This window comes from Petromyzon marinus, chromosome 3 (assembly GCF_048934315.1).
Source record: "Petromyzon marinus isolate PM22_M1 ecotype Great Lakes invasive population chromosome 3, UKy_Petmar_22M1.pri1.0, whole genome shotgun sequence".
Lineage (NCBI taxonomy): Eukaryota > Metazoa > Chordata > Hyperoartia > Petromyzontiformes > Petromyzontidae > Petromyzon > Petromyzon marinus.
In genome coordinates, this window is record NC_133669.1 from 20832821 (window position 1) to 20853709 (window position 20889).

General features: G+C 56.9%; 1 protein-coding gene across 1 annotated transcript in view; it reads right to left on the reverse strand.

Moving 5' to 3' along the window:
• PDGFA (platelet derived growth factor subunit A) overlaps positions 1-20889 on the reverse strand; it is a 34292-nt gene that overhangs the window by 9625 nt on the left and 3778 nt on the right. Inside the window, exons 2-6 of the mRNA XM_032978736.2 lie at positions 11487-11589; positions 8591-8689; positions 6128-6318; positions 3530-3653; positions 210-254 (exon numbers count right to left, since the gene is read on the reverse strand). Of these exons, the coding sequence (XP_032834627.1) occupies positions 210-254; positions 3530-3653; positions 6128-6318; positions 8591-8689; positions 11487-11589 (562 nt within the window). The remainder of the gene's footprint in view (positions 1-209; positions 255-3529; positions 3654-6127; positions 6319-8590; positions 8690-11486; positions 11590-20889) is intronic.

Below are 20889 nucleotides of genomic sequence, written 5' to 3' on the forward strand. Positions count from 1 at the left end.
ACTCTTCCCATGCTTTCATCTCTGAGCCAGCGGCACGAATTCCCCATTTCGATGGCAAGAGCGAGTGTACCCCCCCCCCCCACCCCCCATGGATCGACCACATTACCAACAGAGCCCCTGAGCCACCACCGGTGTTGGGGGGGGGGATGGTGGGGGGAGAGGGTGGAGGGGGTGGGGGGGGGCCTTCCCCCGGTGTGCGAGCATCTCACCTTTCCCGCAGAGGCCGTCTTGGCAGTGCTGAGATTCATTGGGACCTTGAGGATTGAAGGGGGGGGGGGGAGGAGGAGCAGCAGCAGGGAGGCAGGAGGAGAGCGGGAAGGGAGGGAAGGAAGGGGAAGATATGAGCACGAGTTCGTCACTCGGAGCCGTGAGCTCCTCCACGGATCAACATTCCAGCCGGGGTCTCGCCGTCTCGAGTCGGCGACACGGAACAATGATCCCGGATCCGGGGGGGCACGCCGCATCCAGGACAACCCCTCTCGCTGTGGACACTGCTCACGTGCCGCGTGCTCCGGTCTACCCAGTCTCGCCAGCGGCCCGGGAAACATCTCGAGCGAGAAATTAAAACCCCGACGTCCATCGGTCAGCAACAGCAACTACAAATGCTCTAAGCTGTCCCCCGCCTGATGATGCTGGTTCTAATTGCTGGCGACATTAGAACCAGCTGGTCGCCGCCGTCACGTGACGACGGAACTCGAAACCCGGCCGAGGAAGCGCGGCGCTTGGGGGCGCAGCAGCGGGCCGACAATCCCAAAATACGTCGCGGGTCCGTGGTTCGACATCTTGGTCCCGAAAGGCGACTTCGTCTCATTTACAAAACAACGAACCCACCCCCCACCCCTCCCGTCAGTGACAGCCGCAATATCCCCCCCCCGCCCCGCCCACAACTCCCACTCCAGCCCCCCCCCCAGCCCCCCCCCCCAGTCAAAAGAGAGCAATCCCATAGACCGCAACGTGGTACCGAGGTCCTGAGAACCACGGAGGTGAAGAGGCGTTGAAAGAGGCGCTGCTATAAGGGTGAGAGGGGAGGGGGGGGAGGATGTACAGCACCAACCTCCGTCCGCCCTGCACCCCCACCTCGCTCCCCCCCCACTCCCTTCCGTGTACGCATCTCCGCAGGCTGTGTTTGGCCGAGCTCCGTGCCCCCCCCCCCCCCCCAGAAACTCGCTACAGGTTTTTCGCGTTTCTGCCTCGTCAGGTGCGCGGATAATTAACGAGGACGCCGTGACTGGCACCTCGCCAACAACATTCTCGCTCTCTCGTTCTCTCGCTCTCTCTCTCTGTCTTTCACTCTCTCTCGCTATCTCTCCCTGTCTCCCTCTCGCTCTCTCTCTTTCACACTCTCTCGCTGTCTCTCGCTCTCTCTCTCTCTTACTCTCTGTCTTTCACTCTCTCTCGCTATCTCTCCCTGTCTCCCTCTCGCTGTCTCTCTTTCACTCTCTCTCGCTGTCTCTATCTTGCTCGCTATCTCTCGCTCTCTCTCGCTGTCTCTCTCTCTCGCTGTCTCTCCCTGTCTCCCTCTCACTGTCTCTCTCTTTCACTCTCTCTCGCTGTCTCTCTCTTTCGCTCGCTCTCGGTCTCTCTCGCTGTCTCTCTCTCTCTCGCTGTCTCTCCCTGTCTCCCTCTCACTGTCTCTCTCTTTCACTCTCTCTCGCTGTCTCTCTCTTTCGCTCGCTCTCGGTCTCTATCGCTCTCTCTCGCTCGCTCTCTCTCGCTGTCTCTCTCTCTCTTGCTCGCTCTCGCAGTCTCTCTCGCTCGCTATCTCTCACTGTCTCTCTCTCTTGCTCGCTATCTCCCGCTCTCTCTCGCTGTCTCTCTCTCTTGCTCGCTCTCGCAGTCTCTCTCTCTCTCGCTGTCTCTCCCTGTCTCTCTCTCTCGCTGTCTCTCGCTGTCTCTTTTTCCAGTGCCCGTTTGTCTGTTCGCCCGAGCGCGACGCACAGGCGTCATCGCCATCACCACCGCAGCGTTCCACGACTGGGGGGGGGGGGGGGGAGTGAGTAGAGGGGGGGGAGGTGATGATGAGGATGAGGAGTGCAAGTGAAACGATTCTATCTATTATTTTAAATGTGGGGGGGGGGGGGGGGGGTGGTGGGGGGCGGACAACACAGCCACTCCATGGAGCGTCACCACGACCACGTGCTCTACCTCCCCAGGAGAGTCGCTCCCTCCGTTCCCGGGACTTAAACCTCCCAAGAGAGACGCCACCGCTGTCACAAAGATCCCCCTCCCTCCCTCCCGCCCTCTCACATCCTCACCTCCCCCAATCCCTGCGGCTTTCTGGATTTAAACAACTGCCCCGTCAACTTCACAAAGTGACATCCCCCTCCTCCCCCACAGTCCCCCCCACCTCCTCCTCCACACCTCTCGCCTCCCCTCGGGCAACGTCACAATGCCCCCCCCCCCCCCCGTATCTCCCTCCGCCTTCCACCTCCACCACTCAGGCTGCGTGCGTGACCCCCCCCCCCCCACCATCTCCCCCCACCTCAAGGCCACGGTCCCACCGAGGGCTGCGCCAAATTCTCTGGGGATTCAGCTGCTGCTGTAGCTGTAGCTGCTGCTCTAGCTGCTGCTGTAGCTGTAGCTGCTGCTGTAGCTGTAGCTGCTGCTGTAGCTGCTGCTACACCTGCTGTAGCTGCTGCTGTAGCTGCTGCTGTAGCTGCTGCTGTTGCTGCTGTAGCTGCTGCTGTTGCTGCTGTAGCTGCTACACCTGCTGTAGCTGTAGCTGCTGCTGTAGCTGCTGCTGTAGCTGCTACTGTAGCTGCTGCTGCTGCTGTAGCTGCTACACCTGCTGTAGTGCTGCTGCTGCTGTAGCTGCTACACCTGCTGTAGTTGCTGCTGCTGTAGCTGCTACACCTGCTGTAGCTGCTGCTGCTGTAGCTGCTGTTGCTGCTGCTGCTGTTGTTGCTGCTGTAGCTGCTGGTATCTACGTGCGGGTGAGGGTTGTGTGTTTGGTGACGTTGGTTTCAGCTCCGTGACCGATTCACCGACGAGCCAAGTCTGATCGCGGTGCCGTCCGCCGGTGGGCGACTTTGACCGCCTGTTGGTCAACAAGCGGTGTTCAATCACTCAAACAGCCCGCGGGTCAATGAACGAATCGAACTGCCTGTGAGTCAATGCACGAATCATACTGCCAGTGAGTCAGTGAATGACGAGTCGGCCTCCATCAACGAACACCTCGCTATCGATGACCGTCGCGGTGGCTGCGGTTGTGGTGGAGGTGGCACAGTAGGGGGCACAGCTGGTGCATCTGCCAGTCATCTCAGGCAGTCAGCCCATGGCACCTGGGTCTGTCCCGTGACCTCCTGCCAGCAGCGAGCCTTCGACGACTTCACGTGGCCTCAAAGTGCACCCGGGCCTGGTACGGGCGCCGCGGTGACGTCACCGTGCGGCGGGTATTGGCATTGGTGGCGGCGTTGGTGATGTTGGCGATGCTGCTGCCTGGGAGTCTGATGCCCAGGCGGGGAGAGCGAGCGAGCGAGCGAGCGAGCGGGGCGAGGAGAGGCGAGCGGTGGGACGCCGCTGGCGTTACCGTCACTGTCGCGGCAGTCCCCGTGTCCGGCAAGGCAGCCGCACGTGCAGTCGAGGTGCTCCTCTAGCTTGACGAGGGCCTCCTTGAGGAGAGTGCGTCGCTTCACGTACTCGATCTTGGCCACCTGGCAGACACAAAGGGAGTAAAGCCTTCGTATTGAAAACGCACCGTTTGGTGCGAGTGCTGTTTCAGCGAGCGAGCGAGCGACGGGGCTCCTGTCGTGTTCCTCTCGTTATTGTTTGTTTCTGTAACGCTCTGGACCCCCCCCCCCCCATCCTCAGTGCACCCTTCTGGACATCTGTGGGAAAAATAACTTCATAGCTCATCGGATTCCTTCAGTGTAATGAAAAATTTTGATTCTGTGTGTGCGGGCAGGAAACACCACGCTCAAGGCTGAGTCGACCTAGGGGAAGCCTGGTGCGCTAACCGCTACACTCCCCCCCCCCATGCCCCCCATAACCACACCCACACCATGCAATGGCATGCGGTGTCATGTTATACAATGCAATATACAACACATTTACAATGTGATGCATTAAAATGTAATGAACTGTGATTCAGTACAACGCAACGTAATGCTATGCAACACGATGTCACGTGATGGTAATACAATGCGATGTAATGCAGTACTCATGATTAAATGTCACGTGATGCACTGCAATATACATTGCAATATACATTGCAGTGCATGAAATACAATTCAACATGACGTCGCGCAATGTTAGCGGTGGGTGCGGTGGCTTGCGGTTGGTCAGGGTGGCTGGTGCGGTGGGCACAGTGTTCTGTGGTTGGTCAGGGCGGTTGGTGCGGTGTTCTGCGGTTGGTCAGGGCGGTTGGTGCGGTGTTCTGTGGTTGGTCAGGGCGGCTGGTGCGGTGTTCTGTGGTTGGTCAGGGCGGTTGGTGCGGTGTTCTGTGGTTGGTCAGGGTGGTTGGTGCGGTGTTCTGTGGTTGGTCAGGGCGGCTGGTGCGGTGTTCTGTGGTTGGTCAGGGCGGTTGGTGCGGTGTTCTGTGGTTGGTCAGGGCGGCTGGTGCGGTGTTCTGTGGTTGGTCAGGGTGGTTGGTGCGGTGTTCTGCGGTTGGTCAGGGCGGCTGGTGCGGTGTTCTGTGGTTGGTCAGGGCGGTTGGTGCGGTGTTCTGTGGTTGGTCAGGGCGGCTGGTGCGGTGTTCTGTGGTTGGTCAGGGCGGTTGGTGCGGTGTTCTGTGGTTGGTCAGGGTGGTTGGTGCGGTGTTCTGTGGTTGGTCAGGGCGGTTGGTGCGGTGTTTTGTGGTTGGTCAGGGCGGATGGTGCGGTGTTCTGTGGTTGGTCAGGGCGGCTGGTGCGGTGTTCTGTGGTTGGTCAGGGCGGTTGGTGCGGTGTTCTGTGGTTGGTCAGGGCAGTTGGTGCGGTGTTCTGTGGTTGGTCAGGGTGGCTAGTGCGGTGTTCTGTGGTTGGTCAGGGCGGTTGGTGCGGTGTTCTGTGGTTGGTCAGGGCGGTTGGTGCGGTGTTCTGTGGTTGGTCAAGGCGGTTGGTGCGGTGTTCTGTGGTTGGTCAGGGCGGTTGGTGCGGTGTTCTGTGGTTGGTCAGGGCGGCTGGTGCGGTGTTCTGTGGTTGGTCAGGGCGGTTGGTGCGGTGTTCTGTGGTTGGTCAGGGTGGCTGGTGCGGTGTTCTGTGGTTGGTCAGGGCGGTTGGTGCCGTGTTCTGTGGTTGGTCAGGGCGGTTGGTGCGGTGTTCTGTGGTTGGTCAGGGCGGTTGGTGCGGTGTTCTGTGGTTGGTCAGGGTGGTTGGTGCGGTGTTCTGTGGTTGGTCAGGGTGGTTGGTGCGGTGTTCTGTGGTTGGTCAAGGCGGTTGGTGCGATGTTCTGTGGTTAGTCAAGGCGGTTGGTGCGATGTTCTGTGGTTGGTCAGGGTGGTTGGTGCGGTGTTCTGTGGTTGGTCAAGGCGGTTGGTGCTGTGTTCTGTGGTTGGTCAGAGTGGTTGGTGCGGGGTTCTGTGGTTGGTCAGGGCGGCTGGTGCGGTGTTCTGTGGTTGGTCAGAGTGGTTGGTGCGACGTTCTGTGGTTGGTCAGGGCGGTTGGTGCGGTGTTCTGTGGTTGGTCAGGGCGACTGGTGCGGTGTTCTGTGGTTGGTCAGGGCGGTTGGTGCGGTGTTCTGTGGTTGGTCAGGGCGGCTGGTGCGGTGTTCTGTGGTTGGTCAGGGCGGTTGGTGCGGTGTTCTGTGGTTGGTCAAGGTGGTTGGTGCGGTGTTCTGTGGTTGGTCAGGGCAATTGGTGCTGTGTTCTGTGGTTGGTCAGGGCGGTTGGTGCGGTGTTCTGTGGTTGGTCAGGGCGGTTGGTGCGGTGTTCTGTGGTTGGTCAGGGCGGTTGGTGCGGTGTTCTGTGGTTGGTCAGGGCGGCTGGTGCGGTGTTCTGTGGTTGGTCAGGGCAGCTGGTGCGGTGTTCTGTGGTTGGTCAGGGCGGTTGGTGCGGTGTTCTGTGGTTGGTCAGGGTGGCTGGTGCGGTGATCTGTGGTTGGTCAGGGCGGTTGGTGCGGCGTTCTGTGGTTGGTCAGGGTGGTTGGTGCGGTGTTCTGTGGTTGGCCCCGGTGCGGGTGCGCAGGTCGGCTGGATGTGCTGCGCTCGTCACCTTCACGTATTTGTGGCGCGTGCGCGACGGCTGGCAGCGCACGCTGTGCGTGTTGCAGCAGCCCGAGCAGCGAGGCAGCTCAACGCAGGGCGGCCACACCAGGAAGTTGGCCGACGTCGAGTCGATCTGGGACCTGGGGATCTCCAGGGAGACGGGCCGCACGCGGCACACGGCCGCCGTCGCCTCCTCGGCTGCCGCGACGATCGGCACGTGCGGGAGGGGTAGACGTGGGAGGGGGGGAGAGGTGAGAGATTGTGGGAGAGGCGGGGCGGATGGGGAGAGGTGGTAGGGGTGGAGGAGGTGGGAGACAAGAGACCCGGTTAACAGTGCTGGTGGCGCGAGACCACTTGGGGACCACATGCCGCAGTTGATCCCTATCACTCAGGAGACGAAGTCGACATCATATTATATTATTAGACATTAACGGGGTCACGTGAGCCCTGCAGCCACTCGAAGCGCTGTATTCACCACAATTCTTTCCAAGCAAAAGGCAAAAGAGCCCCCCCCCCGCTCCTCCTCCTCCTCCGTGTAGCCTCAACAGACTGTTGGGGCAAGTGCTGTTCGCGAGCAGCACCTATGAAAGGCCGGCACGGCACACGAGGGGGTGGGTGGCCAGCACCACCCCCGGCCACGTTTGTCTCCCCAGTGGAGATGCTTGCACACCGCACCAGGTTTCTCATTTGAGGCCGAGTCGACCTAGGGGAGGTCCCGGACCGGATCACATCGTCGTCACCGCTGTTGGTGGCCGTGAGCGGGACTCGAGCTCGGGTTGCCGGGGTTTGCAGCGCAGCGTAGCGCTAAACCTGCTACGCTACCGCTCTCAATCTAAACACATGCGCGCACACACACACACAGACACACACGGACTCGTCCACTCACGCGCACGCACACACACACACAGAGGCGGGCACACACACACACACAGACAGATGCACACACACACAGAGGCGCGCGCACACACAGACACACACGGACTCGTCTACTCACGCGCACACACAGGTTCATAGCGCAGCGCGCTAACCGCTACACTATCGCTCCCCACTACACACACAGAGGCGCGCACACACACACACAGACAGATGCACATACAAAAAGGCGCGCGCACACACACACAGAGGCGCGCGCACACACACACACACGAGTGTGGAAACTCGTACCGTACTCAATGGATCATTGTCCGCGCCGCTGATAAAAATCTGTGAGGGCATCAATCATGCGACGGGCGACACGCCACGGTCACAGCATCCGAGAGTTCTCCCCCCTATTCGCGCGTGAGTGCGAGTACGTGCGAGCACGCGTGAGCACATGTGAGCATGTATATGTGCGCGTGCGAGCACATGTGAGCACATGTGAGCACGTATGTGTGCGCGTGTGAGCACGTGTGTGTGCGTGTGAGCACATGTGAGCATGTATATGTGCACGTGTGAGCACGTGCGTGTGCGTGTGAGCACGTGTACGTGAGTAAGCGTTTTTGTGTGCGCGAGTATGTCTTTCACAGCACTTTCCCCAACAGTCTGTTCAGGCTATACGGGGGATCTTTGTCTTTATCCTAAGGAGGGCGGTGTGGCTAGGCACACAAAACCATCACCGTTATCACCATCACCTCATCATGATCCCATTAGCAGCAACATCCCCATCAGCAACAACACTATCACACACCACCACTACCAGCATCAAAGACAAAGATCCCCCTACAGCCTGATCGGACTGTTGGGGCAAGTGCTGTTAGCGAGCACCTGTGAAGGCCAGCACGGTACACGAGGGGGTGGGTGGCCAACACCACGCCCGGCCGCCTTTGTTTCCCCAGTGGCGATGTTTACACACCGCACCAGGTACTCATTTGAGGCTGAGTCGACCTAGGGGAGCCCCAGGACCGGGTTTGTAGCGCAGCATGCTCACTGCTACACCACCGCTCCCCACTAACAGCATCACCACCACAAGCACATTCACCACCACCACACCCCCTATCAACACCAACTTTCACATTCATCAATCAGAAACAACACAACCGCCATCATTCACCACCAACTACCTCTACTAGCACCATCAACAACAACAGCCGCCATTCGCCGCTAAGTGGCTGTGACGTCACGACGGGGCCTGTACCAGGCCATGTGCACTTTGAGGCCACGTGAAGTGTCGAAGGCTCGCTGCTGACAGGATGTCACGGAACAGACCCAGGTGCCATGGGTTGGCCGACTAAGATGACTGGCAGATGCAACCAGCTGTACCCCCCCCCCCCCCCCACTCTGCCAGCTCGCTGCATTTTATCCTCCCGGCGCTCCGCTCGTTGTTGTGAGCGTCGCACCTCTGCCCACCGTTGTTGTTGCAGGGCGACTGCCTCCAACTGACCAGTAGCAGCGTCCCTTCACGCGCGTCCTCCATATATAGAGGCCGATCTTGACACCGCTGGTACCACCGTCACCACCACCACAATCATCGCCACCATTATCCCCATCTCACCGAGGCTCCGTACGGAGCGGGCAGCTCTCGACCGGTTCCCCGCCGCTCCAGGCTCCACGCCGCGCGCCCGCACGGACGCCGGCATTGAACCTGGCCGCTCTGGTTGTGGAGGCACACGGACGAAAAAACACAAAGACAAAGATTCCCCGTGTAGCCTTAACAGACCGTTGGGGCAATTGCGCGCACACACACACACACACACGGACGCATGTCTCGCTTAGCCCTGTGGGCAGACTGCAGGGATACGTGCTGTCAATCCATACGAATCGACAGCCCTTTCTCTATCCACTGCTGGATGAAGGCCGCCCCGTGCTGTGTACGCCACGAGGGGGTGTTGTTTGACCGTACTTCACCACGCTGGGCAGTACAGGTTCGGTATAGGGGTGAAGGGAGGCCAAGACCGTTTGAGACACAGATATTGCTCGCCACTAATGTGGCCCTGGATTCGAATTCAGTTTCATAGCGCAGCGCGCGCTCACCACTGCGCCAACGCTCCATCCACACGCGTGTTGTTATCAAGCGCCTATTAAGGCTGGCACACACAGACTGTAGATTGTGTGCGGTGGCAGGGGAGGGGGCAAATATGGCAGTCGAGCAACGTGAATCCATCTGTGCGGAGTGATGAGTACGGGTACCGGTAGATTTGCTCCGGGTTCTCTGTTCTCTTCGCACGTCAAGGAAACGTATTTAAAAACAAAAAAACCCGGCCAAACTCCATGCCCCGCTTTAAAAGGGATTCTTGAGACTGTGCGAGACTTTCCTGGGTAAATAACAAAGGGCATTGTGATAATAAAGATAAATAGTAATTACCATAATCGGTGTTCAATAATGAGGATGGATATGGAAGATCAGAGTCACGGGAATGCACCTCACACCAATTTCCTAAGTCGCTGACCCATCGCGACCCCGTGATGACCTCACCACGGCCCAGCGAGCTGCCCATTTAACTCTCTGGGCGCTCTCCCCCGACACTCTCCCTCCCTCCCTCTCTCTCGCTCTCTCGTTCTCTCACTTTCACAATCTCCCTGTGCCTTTTCCTCTCTCTCTCTCTCGTATATCACTCTCGCTGCCTCTCCACTCTCACTTTCATGAATCTCTTTGCGATCTCCCTTCTTTGCATGCTCCGTCTCTCTCATACCCCCCTCTCCCTCTATCCCGCTCTCACTTTCCCTTGCCTCACTCTCCCCCACTCTCACTCTCCCCTCTCTACGATAACTCCCCCAAAGACAAAGATCCCCCATATAGCTTTAACAGACTGTTGGGGCGAGTGCTGTGAGAGAGTAACACCTATGAAGGCCGGAACGGCACACGAGATGGATGGGTGGCCAGCACCACGCCCGGCCGCCTTTGTCTCCCTAGTGGCGATGTTTACACACTGCACCAGGAACTCATTTGAGGCTGAGTCGACCTAGGGAAGGCCCAGGACCGGTTCAGGTAATCGCCGCTGGTGTTGGTGGCCGTGAGTGGGGATCACACTCGGAGCGCTGGGTTCGTAGTAGTGCAGCGCGCTAACCGCTACACCACCGCTAACTCCCCCACCTCCCCGTGTCTCCCCACTCCCTCCCCCCCCCACGTCACTCTCTCCCCCCCTTTCTTACTCTGCCCTCACTTCCCCCACAACTCTCTCACCCCTCTTCACACACTCCCCTCTCCCCACTCCATTAGTTACTCTCCTCACTCTCGCTCTCCCTTCGCTCTCTCTCTCTGACTCTCCCGTCTCGGACGCGTGGTGATGATGGTGGTGGCGGATGAGACGAAACGGTCAGTCCCGTATGGACCGAGTCATCATCACAGGAGGAGAGTCGCCACGCTAGCGGCAGCGATAGAAGAGCGATGGGTGGGGGGGGAGGCGATTGTCGGAGCGGTCGGCGAGGAACCGGAGTGACTCGGAGAGTCTTGGGCATCGTCGAAGAGCTTCTTAGCCCCAATGAGCTTTATAGTCGGGGAAATTAATCAATTAAAACTTCTGATTCTTCCGCACTGCTTCAATCACCCCCCGACTGCATCTGTGCATCTATACAGATGGTGCGAATCTTTTGTAAACTATCATGCGCTGTGTGGGGGGGGGGGAAAAAAAGGTGTCGCGTGCCCCAAAATGTCAGCACTCGTACACTCATATTCTTATTCTTGGTTCTTTCGGTAAAGTCACGTTGAAGGGAAACAATAAAATTATAAAATATATATAACAATAAAAATTCTCACGACGTTTCGACTGTAACACAAACGGTCATCATCAACTCGTACGCTCGTTCCGTTTTGGGCCATGAAGTGTTGCTGACCAATGTGTTGGGTTTGTGTGTCTGTAGACAGTGGAGAGTACCGCAGAGCGCCGCGAATCTACTCAATTGCAAGAGCACAAAGCACGCCAGAAAAAAATCGATTCCGCAACTCGACGCTTGGAACCTTCGTATTCGACCCGTCGATTAATCGTTACTCCAGGGGGCGGGGTTGGGGGGAAATCGGGGGGGGGGCGGTGGGGGATGGAGGGGAGGGGTAGGGGGTGTAGGAGAAGGAGGATTGGGGGGGTCACTCCCAAGAATTTACTCCACCACTGGCGTCTCTGTGCTGTAGAAGTGCCATTGCCCGAAACGTCGCAGATCGCATAGTTTTTTTTTTCGAAGGCGAATGTTTAACTTTTATTTTATTGATTTAACACGTAGGCTTTCACGACCAATATTATTAATCTGAAAGTTGTTTCAGTTAGATAGCGTAACTTTAAATGACGGGCGGGGGGTTTGGGGGGGGGGTGAGGGGCGGGGGTGTGGGGGGTGAGGGGCGGGGGTGTGGGGGATGAGGGGCGGGGTGTAGGGGGGTGAAGGGCGGGGGGTGTGGGGGGGTGTGGGGGGTGTGGGGGGGTGTGGAGGAGGGGGCACGCAGTGTCCCTCGGCGCCTTTACCTACGGAGTCAATCTCCAGGAGGCGCTGCAGGTCACCGATGCTCCGGATGTCCGCGTGAGCCAACATGTCCAGCAGCTCGCGGGGCAGACTCGTGTCCTGCGCCTGCCGCACAGAGACATAGGTGAGACATGGGTGACACATGGATGACACATGGGTGAAACATGGGTGAGACATGGGTGACACATGGATGACACATGGGTGAAACATGGGTGAGACGCAGAGAGTCGGGGTAGGTTGACTCGGTTTCAAGTGGGTACCTGGTGAGGTGTGTAAACATGGTCTTGGCCACCCACCACCGGCCTTCATTAAGCACTTGCTATCAGCACTTGCCCCAACATTGTGTTCAGGTTATAGGAGGGGGTTCTTTGTCAGGGAGTGGATGAGCTCCCGCCCCACGAGCTCATCTCGTCGATTCATCTCGGCGGTGATGGGCTTTTCGCGTCCCCCTCCTTTGTGCTGTCACTCCGTCGTCGGTCCCGACCACGGTCCGTCATCGCTTCCAGCGACGCTGGCTGCCGAATCCCCACTTCTCCAGCTGCCTCGCCTGCAGGGAGCGGTGGTGGTGATGTCGCGGCCAACCCCGCTCACCGGTCCTGGGCCTCCCCTAAGTCGACTCGGCCACAAATCAGTTATTGGTGCGGTGTGAAAGCATCGCCACTCGGGAGACAAAAGCGGTTTGGCCGTGGTGCCGGCCACCCACACCCTCGTGTGCCGTGCCGGCCTTCATAGGTGTTACTCGCTAACATCACTTGCCCCAACAGTCTGTTATATACGTGAGGCGGGAGGGGATCTTTGTCTATAATCCACGCGTTCCTCTCCGGCTCTCGATGTTGTCCAAACACGAACCTCTACGTGCGTCTTTGCGCACTTCTCAGCTCATGCTCCAATGTCGCTGTCCACGGCCGCGTTTCTGATCGACCCGACCATGCACCAGGGAGCGACAGCGCGCGGATCGGAGTCCGTCTTACCGCCGGCTTTCTGTCGTCACCCCCAATCCACTTGCGCACATGTTTCGTGACCGCGCGATGAACGTTACGAATTTGTAAATGCAAGTGCAACTTATTATTCCGATGCTCTGGAAGGGACGGCTGCAAACGTGGCTACAAGTGCCATCGAGTTCACGCTTCGAACTTAAAACCGTGCCACACGGGGATTGATTGGAGGTCGCTCCAAGGTCAGGCTCCAAGGATCGTGATCATCTGTTCATCCTCACAGCGGCTTTGGGCTCAGCCATCGAACAGAGACGGTGGTCACCGCGTCGCGCGGCGCTTTCAGATGCGCTTCTGCGGCCGTCTGGAACGCTTCTTCCTTCCGATATTGGGAAGGCACTGGGGAGCTATTGCACTTTTAAATCATCTTTAGAACTGCTTTTTGTGTTTGTTCATGATAAAGTTTCTTTTCTGGGGTTATATCGCGCAAGTATAAATGTGTCGTAACCCTCCACCACCCGACGCGGCTAGTAAGTTTCGTCACGTAAACAACGCGCCAATTCGTTTACTACTTCAGCCCTGTGGATTTTGCTCTCCAACACACCGGTGGGGGTTGGTGCGTTGTTTACGTGACCAACCTTCACTGGCTGTCGGGTGGTGGAGGGTCACGACACATTGACACATACGCCATCTAACCACAAAACACTTTTATTATGAATAACATTGGTCGCGAAAGCCTCCTACGCGTTTTTTTTTATTTTGCGTTTAGTTTCCTGCCCTTCCTCCGCACCTCCGACTAGCCACGGTTGGCTGCGTACGGCGCAAAAGAGGCTCAGCGTGCACACGGCACACACACGCCGTAGCCCACTACCATCGGTGGACCGAGTAATTCGCCTCCCTCGGCCGTGATGACCTCGACGCCGATAGGGCAACGCAAGACGCCTACCCACTGCACATGGAGACTCCACCAGCGCACGGTCGACCCCGCGATTGTCTGCGATAAACAAAAATAATTCACTGTATTTCTACAAGGTATTTGTTTTTTTCCAGTCTCTTGGTATTCCACTGCCGGACGAAGCGCTCCTCCTCATCCCCTCGTCGATTGTCACTGGAGCGGTGGTTTTTGTTGTTGACCATACTTCACCGCGCTGGTCGATGCGGGTTTGGTGACAGGTGATGGGGGGACAAGGTTTGCGGAGAATCGCTCGCCAATGACGTTAGCCGTGGTCGTGGGGGAATCGAACTCAGGTTTGTCGGGGTTCGTGGCCCAGTGTGCTCACCACATGCACCACCGCCATCCCTTACAAACGCCGTTGTCATGATGATGATGATTATTATTTCCTGCACGCTTACATTCCCGTCACGTCATCATCAACGTGCGTTATGCAATCCGTGGTGTGACATTTGGAGAAATATTTGTCCAAAAAATAACGTCACGGACGCTGATCAACATCATCGTCGTCGTTATAAGTATCATCATCATTATCATCAGCAGCAGCACGTGTTTAACGTTCAACGTTATCACGACGGGTGCTTTCCGCGTCACGCCACGCGCCGAATGACGTTCCAAGCGGAAGTCTCCGAGCGAGAGAAGTCTCAGCACGTGGTGGTTCGAGTGCGTCGCGGTGACGCAAGCACCCTCCTAGCTTCGCCCACGGGCCCCGACGGTGCCTCTTGCAGTGCACGCGAAGCACCGCGTGTTCTCTCCCCCCCCCCATCTCCTCGTGGTGGTAGCGTGGATTTTTAACCGGCTTCCTTCTGGTTTTGCCCCCCCCCCCCCCCCCCGCTGTGCCGCGGTGACTAGGAGATGTTAACTACCTCTCCTGGCACACAGGTGTGCGCGTGGGTTCGATCCCGACCCAGACGCCTGCTGTATATTTGGAGTTTGCACGTTCTCCCCGCGGTTGCGTGGATTTTTCTCCCACGTCCTCCCGTTTCTTTCCCCGCACATTTAGAATCATGCGTTTGGAGTATTTGGCTGCTCAGAATGTCCACACGGTGAGCCGCTGCCGCTGAGCAATCATTTGTGGCGAGGTCGCTTCTCCAAAAAGAGCTACATAGCTCGGTGGGCCTTACCTGGTTAAAATAAAAAAAATAAATAGTTTAGGCTATGAAATCCCACATTCTCGTTTTGTGTTTACTTCGTGCAATACAGACACCCCCAGGCGGCGCGCGGAATTGTTCCATTTGAAATTGTCTGCGAAGATTTTGGCACGCACGCGCGGCCCCCCCACGGCTGCCCGCTGAGCGCTCAAGTCTCGCGGTGACCCCCCCCCCCCCCCCCCCGCTCATCCTCCTCTCCCTGAAGTCGCTCCTGTGCATTTTGACTTCGTACGCGCACTTATTACGGTCGACTTCGTTTTTTTTTCATAATAATATACATTTTCTTTTCGTCTATAACGAGTCGACTGCGAGGTCCATTTAAATGGGAAATAAAAGCACGCCGATGCAAATCGCTCTCGGGGAAAGTGTCGCGGCTAAGCGCTGCCCCCAGAGCGCTAAAAATGATAACAAAACGGCGCGACTTTGTTATAAAACACCCAGCATCCTCCCGAGGAGTCATCCTCTTGAATTCCTCACAATCACCACCACCTCATCCCTTTGTCAAATCATCATCATCATCATCCTCACCAAAGGTAATATTTTGAAAAAAATTCTAATGTAGAATGTATTAAACATTTATCACCTCCCCACCCCCCTTATGTTAACTGGTAGTAGGAACGTAACCCATATTTTTTTCCCCCCATCGGAACCAACGTTTTCTGCATTCGCGAATGCGTTTTTCAAGAACGTAACCCTCGCGTCGACAGAAAGAGACAACAGGGTTGTTCCCCAATTCATTAAGGGCCCTGTGTGTTCGTTCCCTGCAATGTTGACGAAGATTTCAGTTGCCTCTTTGTTTCGTTGCCAAGCGCTCACGCAGCACCACGGATCTCCCGTGTTAAAATATCCGGGAAACTTGCTAAACGGGGCCGTCGTGATCATCATCATCATCGCTCGTGTGCCAAATTGAATAAAGGTAAACAGGTGTGATGAGCCACTTTAATGAGCTATCATCGTGTGCCGGGCAGGTCGCCTCTGGAAGAAATAAAAAGTGCTAAGTTGCACGGTAGGGCTTCATCTGGTAAAATAAAACGGCGTGGTTTGGTCTTTAGAGAACGGGGGCAGAGTAAAGAGGTGAAATCGCAGGGAAGCTCCGAGGCTACCCCCCCCCCTCCACCACCACCCCCCACTTCAATCGCCTCCGATGCGCTTAGGGGCCCATACCTGTCATGTACCCTGCACAGTGCTCGTCACATTACGAGTGCAACGCGTCAATGGTCGGAGCTGCAACGAAGCTGAATGTACAATGCGGATTTATTGTGGTTATTGTTTTTGTGTGTGTGTGTGCACGCAGTCATTGGTGACCGATTAGCACGGCTGCCTACGTACGGTGCGAAAGAAGTTCAATATCCATACATACATACATATACCAGACTCAGACGATGGACTCACACTTCGAACCCTGGTTTCAGGACATCTCGTACTACGTGCGAGTCTACGTGTCTCGATGCGAGTCCGTGTGGCTCTGTGATCGTCTATGGGTCTGTCTGTGAGGCTATGGGGTCTTGGTAATATGTCTGAGGCCAAACAAAACTCCACTACACTTGAATATCCTGGGTTGGTTTATTTTTATCAGCACTGGCGGCTCCAACCCGGATTCGAACCCAGACCCTCAGTGTCTCCGATACGTTCATTATGAATCATCCCCCCCTCCCCCACCTGTAACCATTTCGCCTCCAATCTTGATTTCAAGCTTTCGTGAATGCAGGGATCCATACTCTTTAGTTCTTTCGGTAAAGTCACGTAGGTATAAAATAAAATAAATCACGACGTTTCGGGCGCAACACAAGCGTCCGTCATCAGGTGGGAAAGCATTTCGCCTCCCTGAACGCAAATCAGCAGAGGTCGACGATAAATGAGGCCCCTGCAACGGCTCTCGCGCTCCCCTGCTGGCGGGAAGTCCCTCCTTCGGGAGAGAGAGGGAGCCCCAGAGAGTCTTCGTACTATAAAAGGGGCATCAGAGACCTGCCGCTGCCAAGTTCACCAAGACCGTCTTGGAAGACGTTGGAGTGCCCACACATTAACCCCACCACGCACGCGCGCGTGCGCGACCTTAGGGCGGTGTGTGATCGACTGCCTTGCCCATGACCCAAATGCGCCTGCTCGCTTGGCGGGTGGGCGGATTTAAGAAACTCGCACCATTCATATTCTATGGTTCTTTCGGAAAAGTCACGTAAATAGAAAATAAAATCATAAAAATGTCAAAAATATATATATTTTAAAAAAACTCACGACGTTTCGACCGCAACACAAAGCGCACCATTAATTTGACTTTTCAACCACCGCGCCGGGAGATCGAACAGGCGACCTCTGGGATTGCAAGTCCAGCGCGCGAACCATTACACACCACGGCAGGGATTCCAGGCGAGGGAGGGGGGGGGGTGCGAACCTATACGGGCCCCCCAGCTCGCGAGTCGGCGGGTCAACAGCGGCAGGGGCCGTGGCGACACGCTGGAGGGTAGGGGGGAGGGGTGTGTGTGGGGGGCGGGGAGGGTGGGGGGGAGTAGGACGGGGAGGGTGGGGGGGAGGGTGGGAGGGAGGGGTGTGTGTGGGGGGCGGGGAGGGTGGGGGGGAGGGATGCCCCAGGCCACCAAAATAAATAAATGATTAAGCAATGAATCATAAAGAGGCGGCGTCATAGACGGAGGCTCGCTTCAAGGAGGAGGAGGAGGAGGGATCGGCGCGGTGGATCCGATTTGTACCTCGCAGTGGGGGGGGGGGGGTCGGTCTCTGGGTAATTAGTCAGGGGGAGGGGAGGAGGGGGTGGCCTCTGCGTAATTAGGTGGCAGTAGAGGGGGAGGAATGGGAGGTTGGGGTGAGGCGCTGAAGGGCTCCCAAGGGCGCCAACGACAAAGATCCCCCGTGCGGCCGATTAACAAACTCCAATGAGGCAGCCGACCGCCGCCTCATTCCAACTCCTGCGGAGGGATTCTCGTCGGCTCGCGTCTCGCCCTCCTCCCCCACTGATGTCCTCTTCGCCCCCCCCCCCCAAATGTGTGCAGATCCTACTGACTCTATTGTATGTAGGGTGTGTAGGCATATATAGCTACAGAATAAATGTAAGACATTTGGGGTGGTGGTGGGGTGAAATAAATTGGGGGGGGGGGGAGGGCTCGACAATTGTTGTGACCCTGATTAATCAACTTTTGACCCCCCGCATCTGGGGAGGGGGGAGGGGTGGGTCCACTTTCTATAACTTTTTTTTATTCAGGCCTTCTGAAAGGCTCTCATCATTTTAGTTGACGTACAAACGGAATAAACGAAAACCGCCGAGCTTTTATAAGATAGACTGCTGGGGGCAAGTGCTGTTAGCGAGCACCTATCAAAGCCGGCACGGCACACGAGGGGGTGGGGTGGCCATCCCCACGCGCGGCCGCCTTTGTCTCCCTACCAGTGGCGATGTTTACTACACACCGTACCAGGTGCTCGTTTGAGGCCGAGTCGACCTAGGGGAGGCCCATGACCGGTCAGATTACCCTCACTGGTGTTGGCCCGTGAGCGGGAATCGAACTCAGGTCGCCGGGTTCGTAGCGCAGCGCGCTAACCGCTGCATTACCGCTCCCCACTTGTGCGCACACACACGCGCGCGCGCACACGCGCGCGTGCACACATACACACGCGTGCACACGTACACACGCGTGCACACGTACACACGCGTGCACACGTACACACGCGTGCACACGTACACACGCGTGCACACGTACACACGCGTGCACACGTACACACGCGTGCACACGTACACACGCGTGCACACGTACACACGCGTGCACACGTACACACGCGTGCACACGTACACACGCGTGCACACGTACACACGCGTGCACACGTACACACGCGTGCACACGTACACACATACACACGCGTGCACATATACACACGCGTGCACATATACACACATACACACGCGCGCGCACATACACACGCGTGCACACATACACACGCGTGCACACATACACACGCGCGCACACATACACACGCGCGCACACATACACACGCGCGCACACATACACATACACGCGCGGACACATACACACATACACACGCGTGCACACATACACACATACACACGCGTGCGCACACACACGCGCGCGTGCATGACAACAAAGTCCCCCGCGTAGCTTCAGACTGTTGAGTGCAAGTGCTGTTAGCTCAAGCGCATGTTAAAGGGCCCGCCGCAGCACCCGAAAGGGTGGTGTGTGCCAAACATCACCCCCCCCGAGGCCGCCTTTGTCTCCCCATTGCTAATGTTCAACATCGGTGGCCACACCACCCACTGCCTTCATAATGTGGCTCGCTAACGCCAATTGCCTCCCTCATTTGAAGACCGATTCAACATAGAGGAGACCCAGGACCGGTTCAAGAGTTATGTCACAGCGCTTGTGCCAGGCTAGGTGCACCTTGACGCCACGTAAAGTGTCGATGGCTCGCTGCTGGCAGGATGCCACGGGTCAGACCCAGGTGCCATGGGTTGACCGACTGAGATGACTGGCAGAGAATGCACCACCAACTCGCTGCATTATATTCTCCTGCCCCTCCACTCCTTGTTGGAGGGCGACTGCCTCCAAATGCCCAGCAGCGTTCTTCACGAGCCTCCTCCACAGAAGTCCGATCTTGACACCACTGGTACCAGTCATCGGCAAGTCCACTCAGCTCCACATCCTCCTGTACCACATCACTCCATCTCTTCTCAAGCCCGATCCGCGCCTGTTTAGCCTCCTCTATATCCGACCAAAAATAATATGCTTGGGCTTGCGGTGGCTGGGCATGAGGGCTTCGTGTATGACACAGCCAACGCAGCCTCGCCTGCCTGAGGAGCTCCCCGAAGGGACCGTGGTCAGATGCGTGTACATACACGCACACACCACACGCGTGATGCGGTAAAGCGCACAACAAAGAAGATTGCCGGAAGGTATTGTAATTACTGTACTCTATTGTGTACTAAGTGGGGTGTGTGTGTGTGGAGCGGTGGTGCAATGGTTATCGCACTGAGCTACGAACCCGCCGACCCGAGTACGATTCCAGCTCGCGGCCACTCGCCAGTGATGATCATCCGAACCGATCCACGGCCCCCCACAGCCAGTTAAGGTTACACGGGGGGTCCTTTGCCTTTGTGTTTGCACGTATACATCAGGTTGGCTGTGTGACCATGTGCGTTCAGTGTGATCGTTGAACTTGCCCGAATAGTATGCAATGTCTATACGGGGGATCTTTGTCATTGCGAGTCACCTGCAAGTCGTCTCAGTCAACCCATGGCACCTGGGTTTGTTGCGTGGCCTCTCAAAGTACACCTAGCCTGGCACAAACGCCACCGCCACTTGATGACGGTTGTTGTTGGACGCGTGGAACTACCCCAATCGCACGCCACAACAACAACCGCCATTCGCCACTAAGTGGCGGTGACGTCACCACGACCCTTGTGCCAGGCCATGTGCACCTTGAGGCCACGTGAAGTGTCGAACGCCCGCTGGCAGGGGGTCACGGGGCAGACCCAGGTGCCACGGGTCGACAACACACACTCGCACAAACACAAAGATCCCCTGTAAAGCCTTGACAGACTGTTGGGGCCAGTGCTGTGAGTGAGCAGCACTTATGAAGGCCGACTAGGGGGTGGGTGGCCAGCACTACGCCCAGCCGCCTTTGTCTCCCTAGTGGCGAGCACAAAGACACACACACATATTGACAAACACATAACATACACTCGCACACCAACACACACACTATACAGCTCTTGTATAAACAAACACAAAACAAAGGTCATCCGTATAGCCTTAACAGACTGAAGGGGCAAGTGCTGTTAGCGAGCACCTATGAAGGCCAGCACGGCGCACGAGGAGGTGGGTGGCCATCACCACGCCCGGCCGCCTTTGTCTTCCTAACGTAGCGATGTTTACACACCGCACCAGGTACTCATTTGAGGCCGAGTCTACCCAGGGGAGGCCCAGGACCGGTTCAGATAATCGTCCCCGGTGATGACTGTGAGCGAGAATCGAACTCGAGTCTCCGGGTTCGTAGCGCTAACCGCTTCACCACCGCTCTCCCCACACAGTAACACACACGCACTAACTCACACACACACAAACTATCTCACACACACACATACACACGCACCATCTCACAATACAACTCGTGCACACAGATTGTCTAACACAGGCAGACACACACACACATTGCCACACACACACGCGGATGCTCAGTGTATGTGGGAGCTCACACAGACAAAGGTCTCCCAATAGCCTATACAAACCGTGGAGGCAAGTGCTCTTAGCGAGCACAGAGCCACTTTTAAAGACTTTAGACAACGATCTCCCCTATAGCCTTCAACAGACTCGGGGTGGGTGGCCGTCAGCACGCCAGGTTGCCTTTGTCCCCC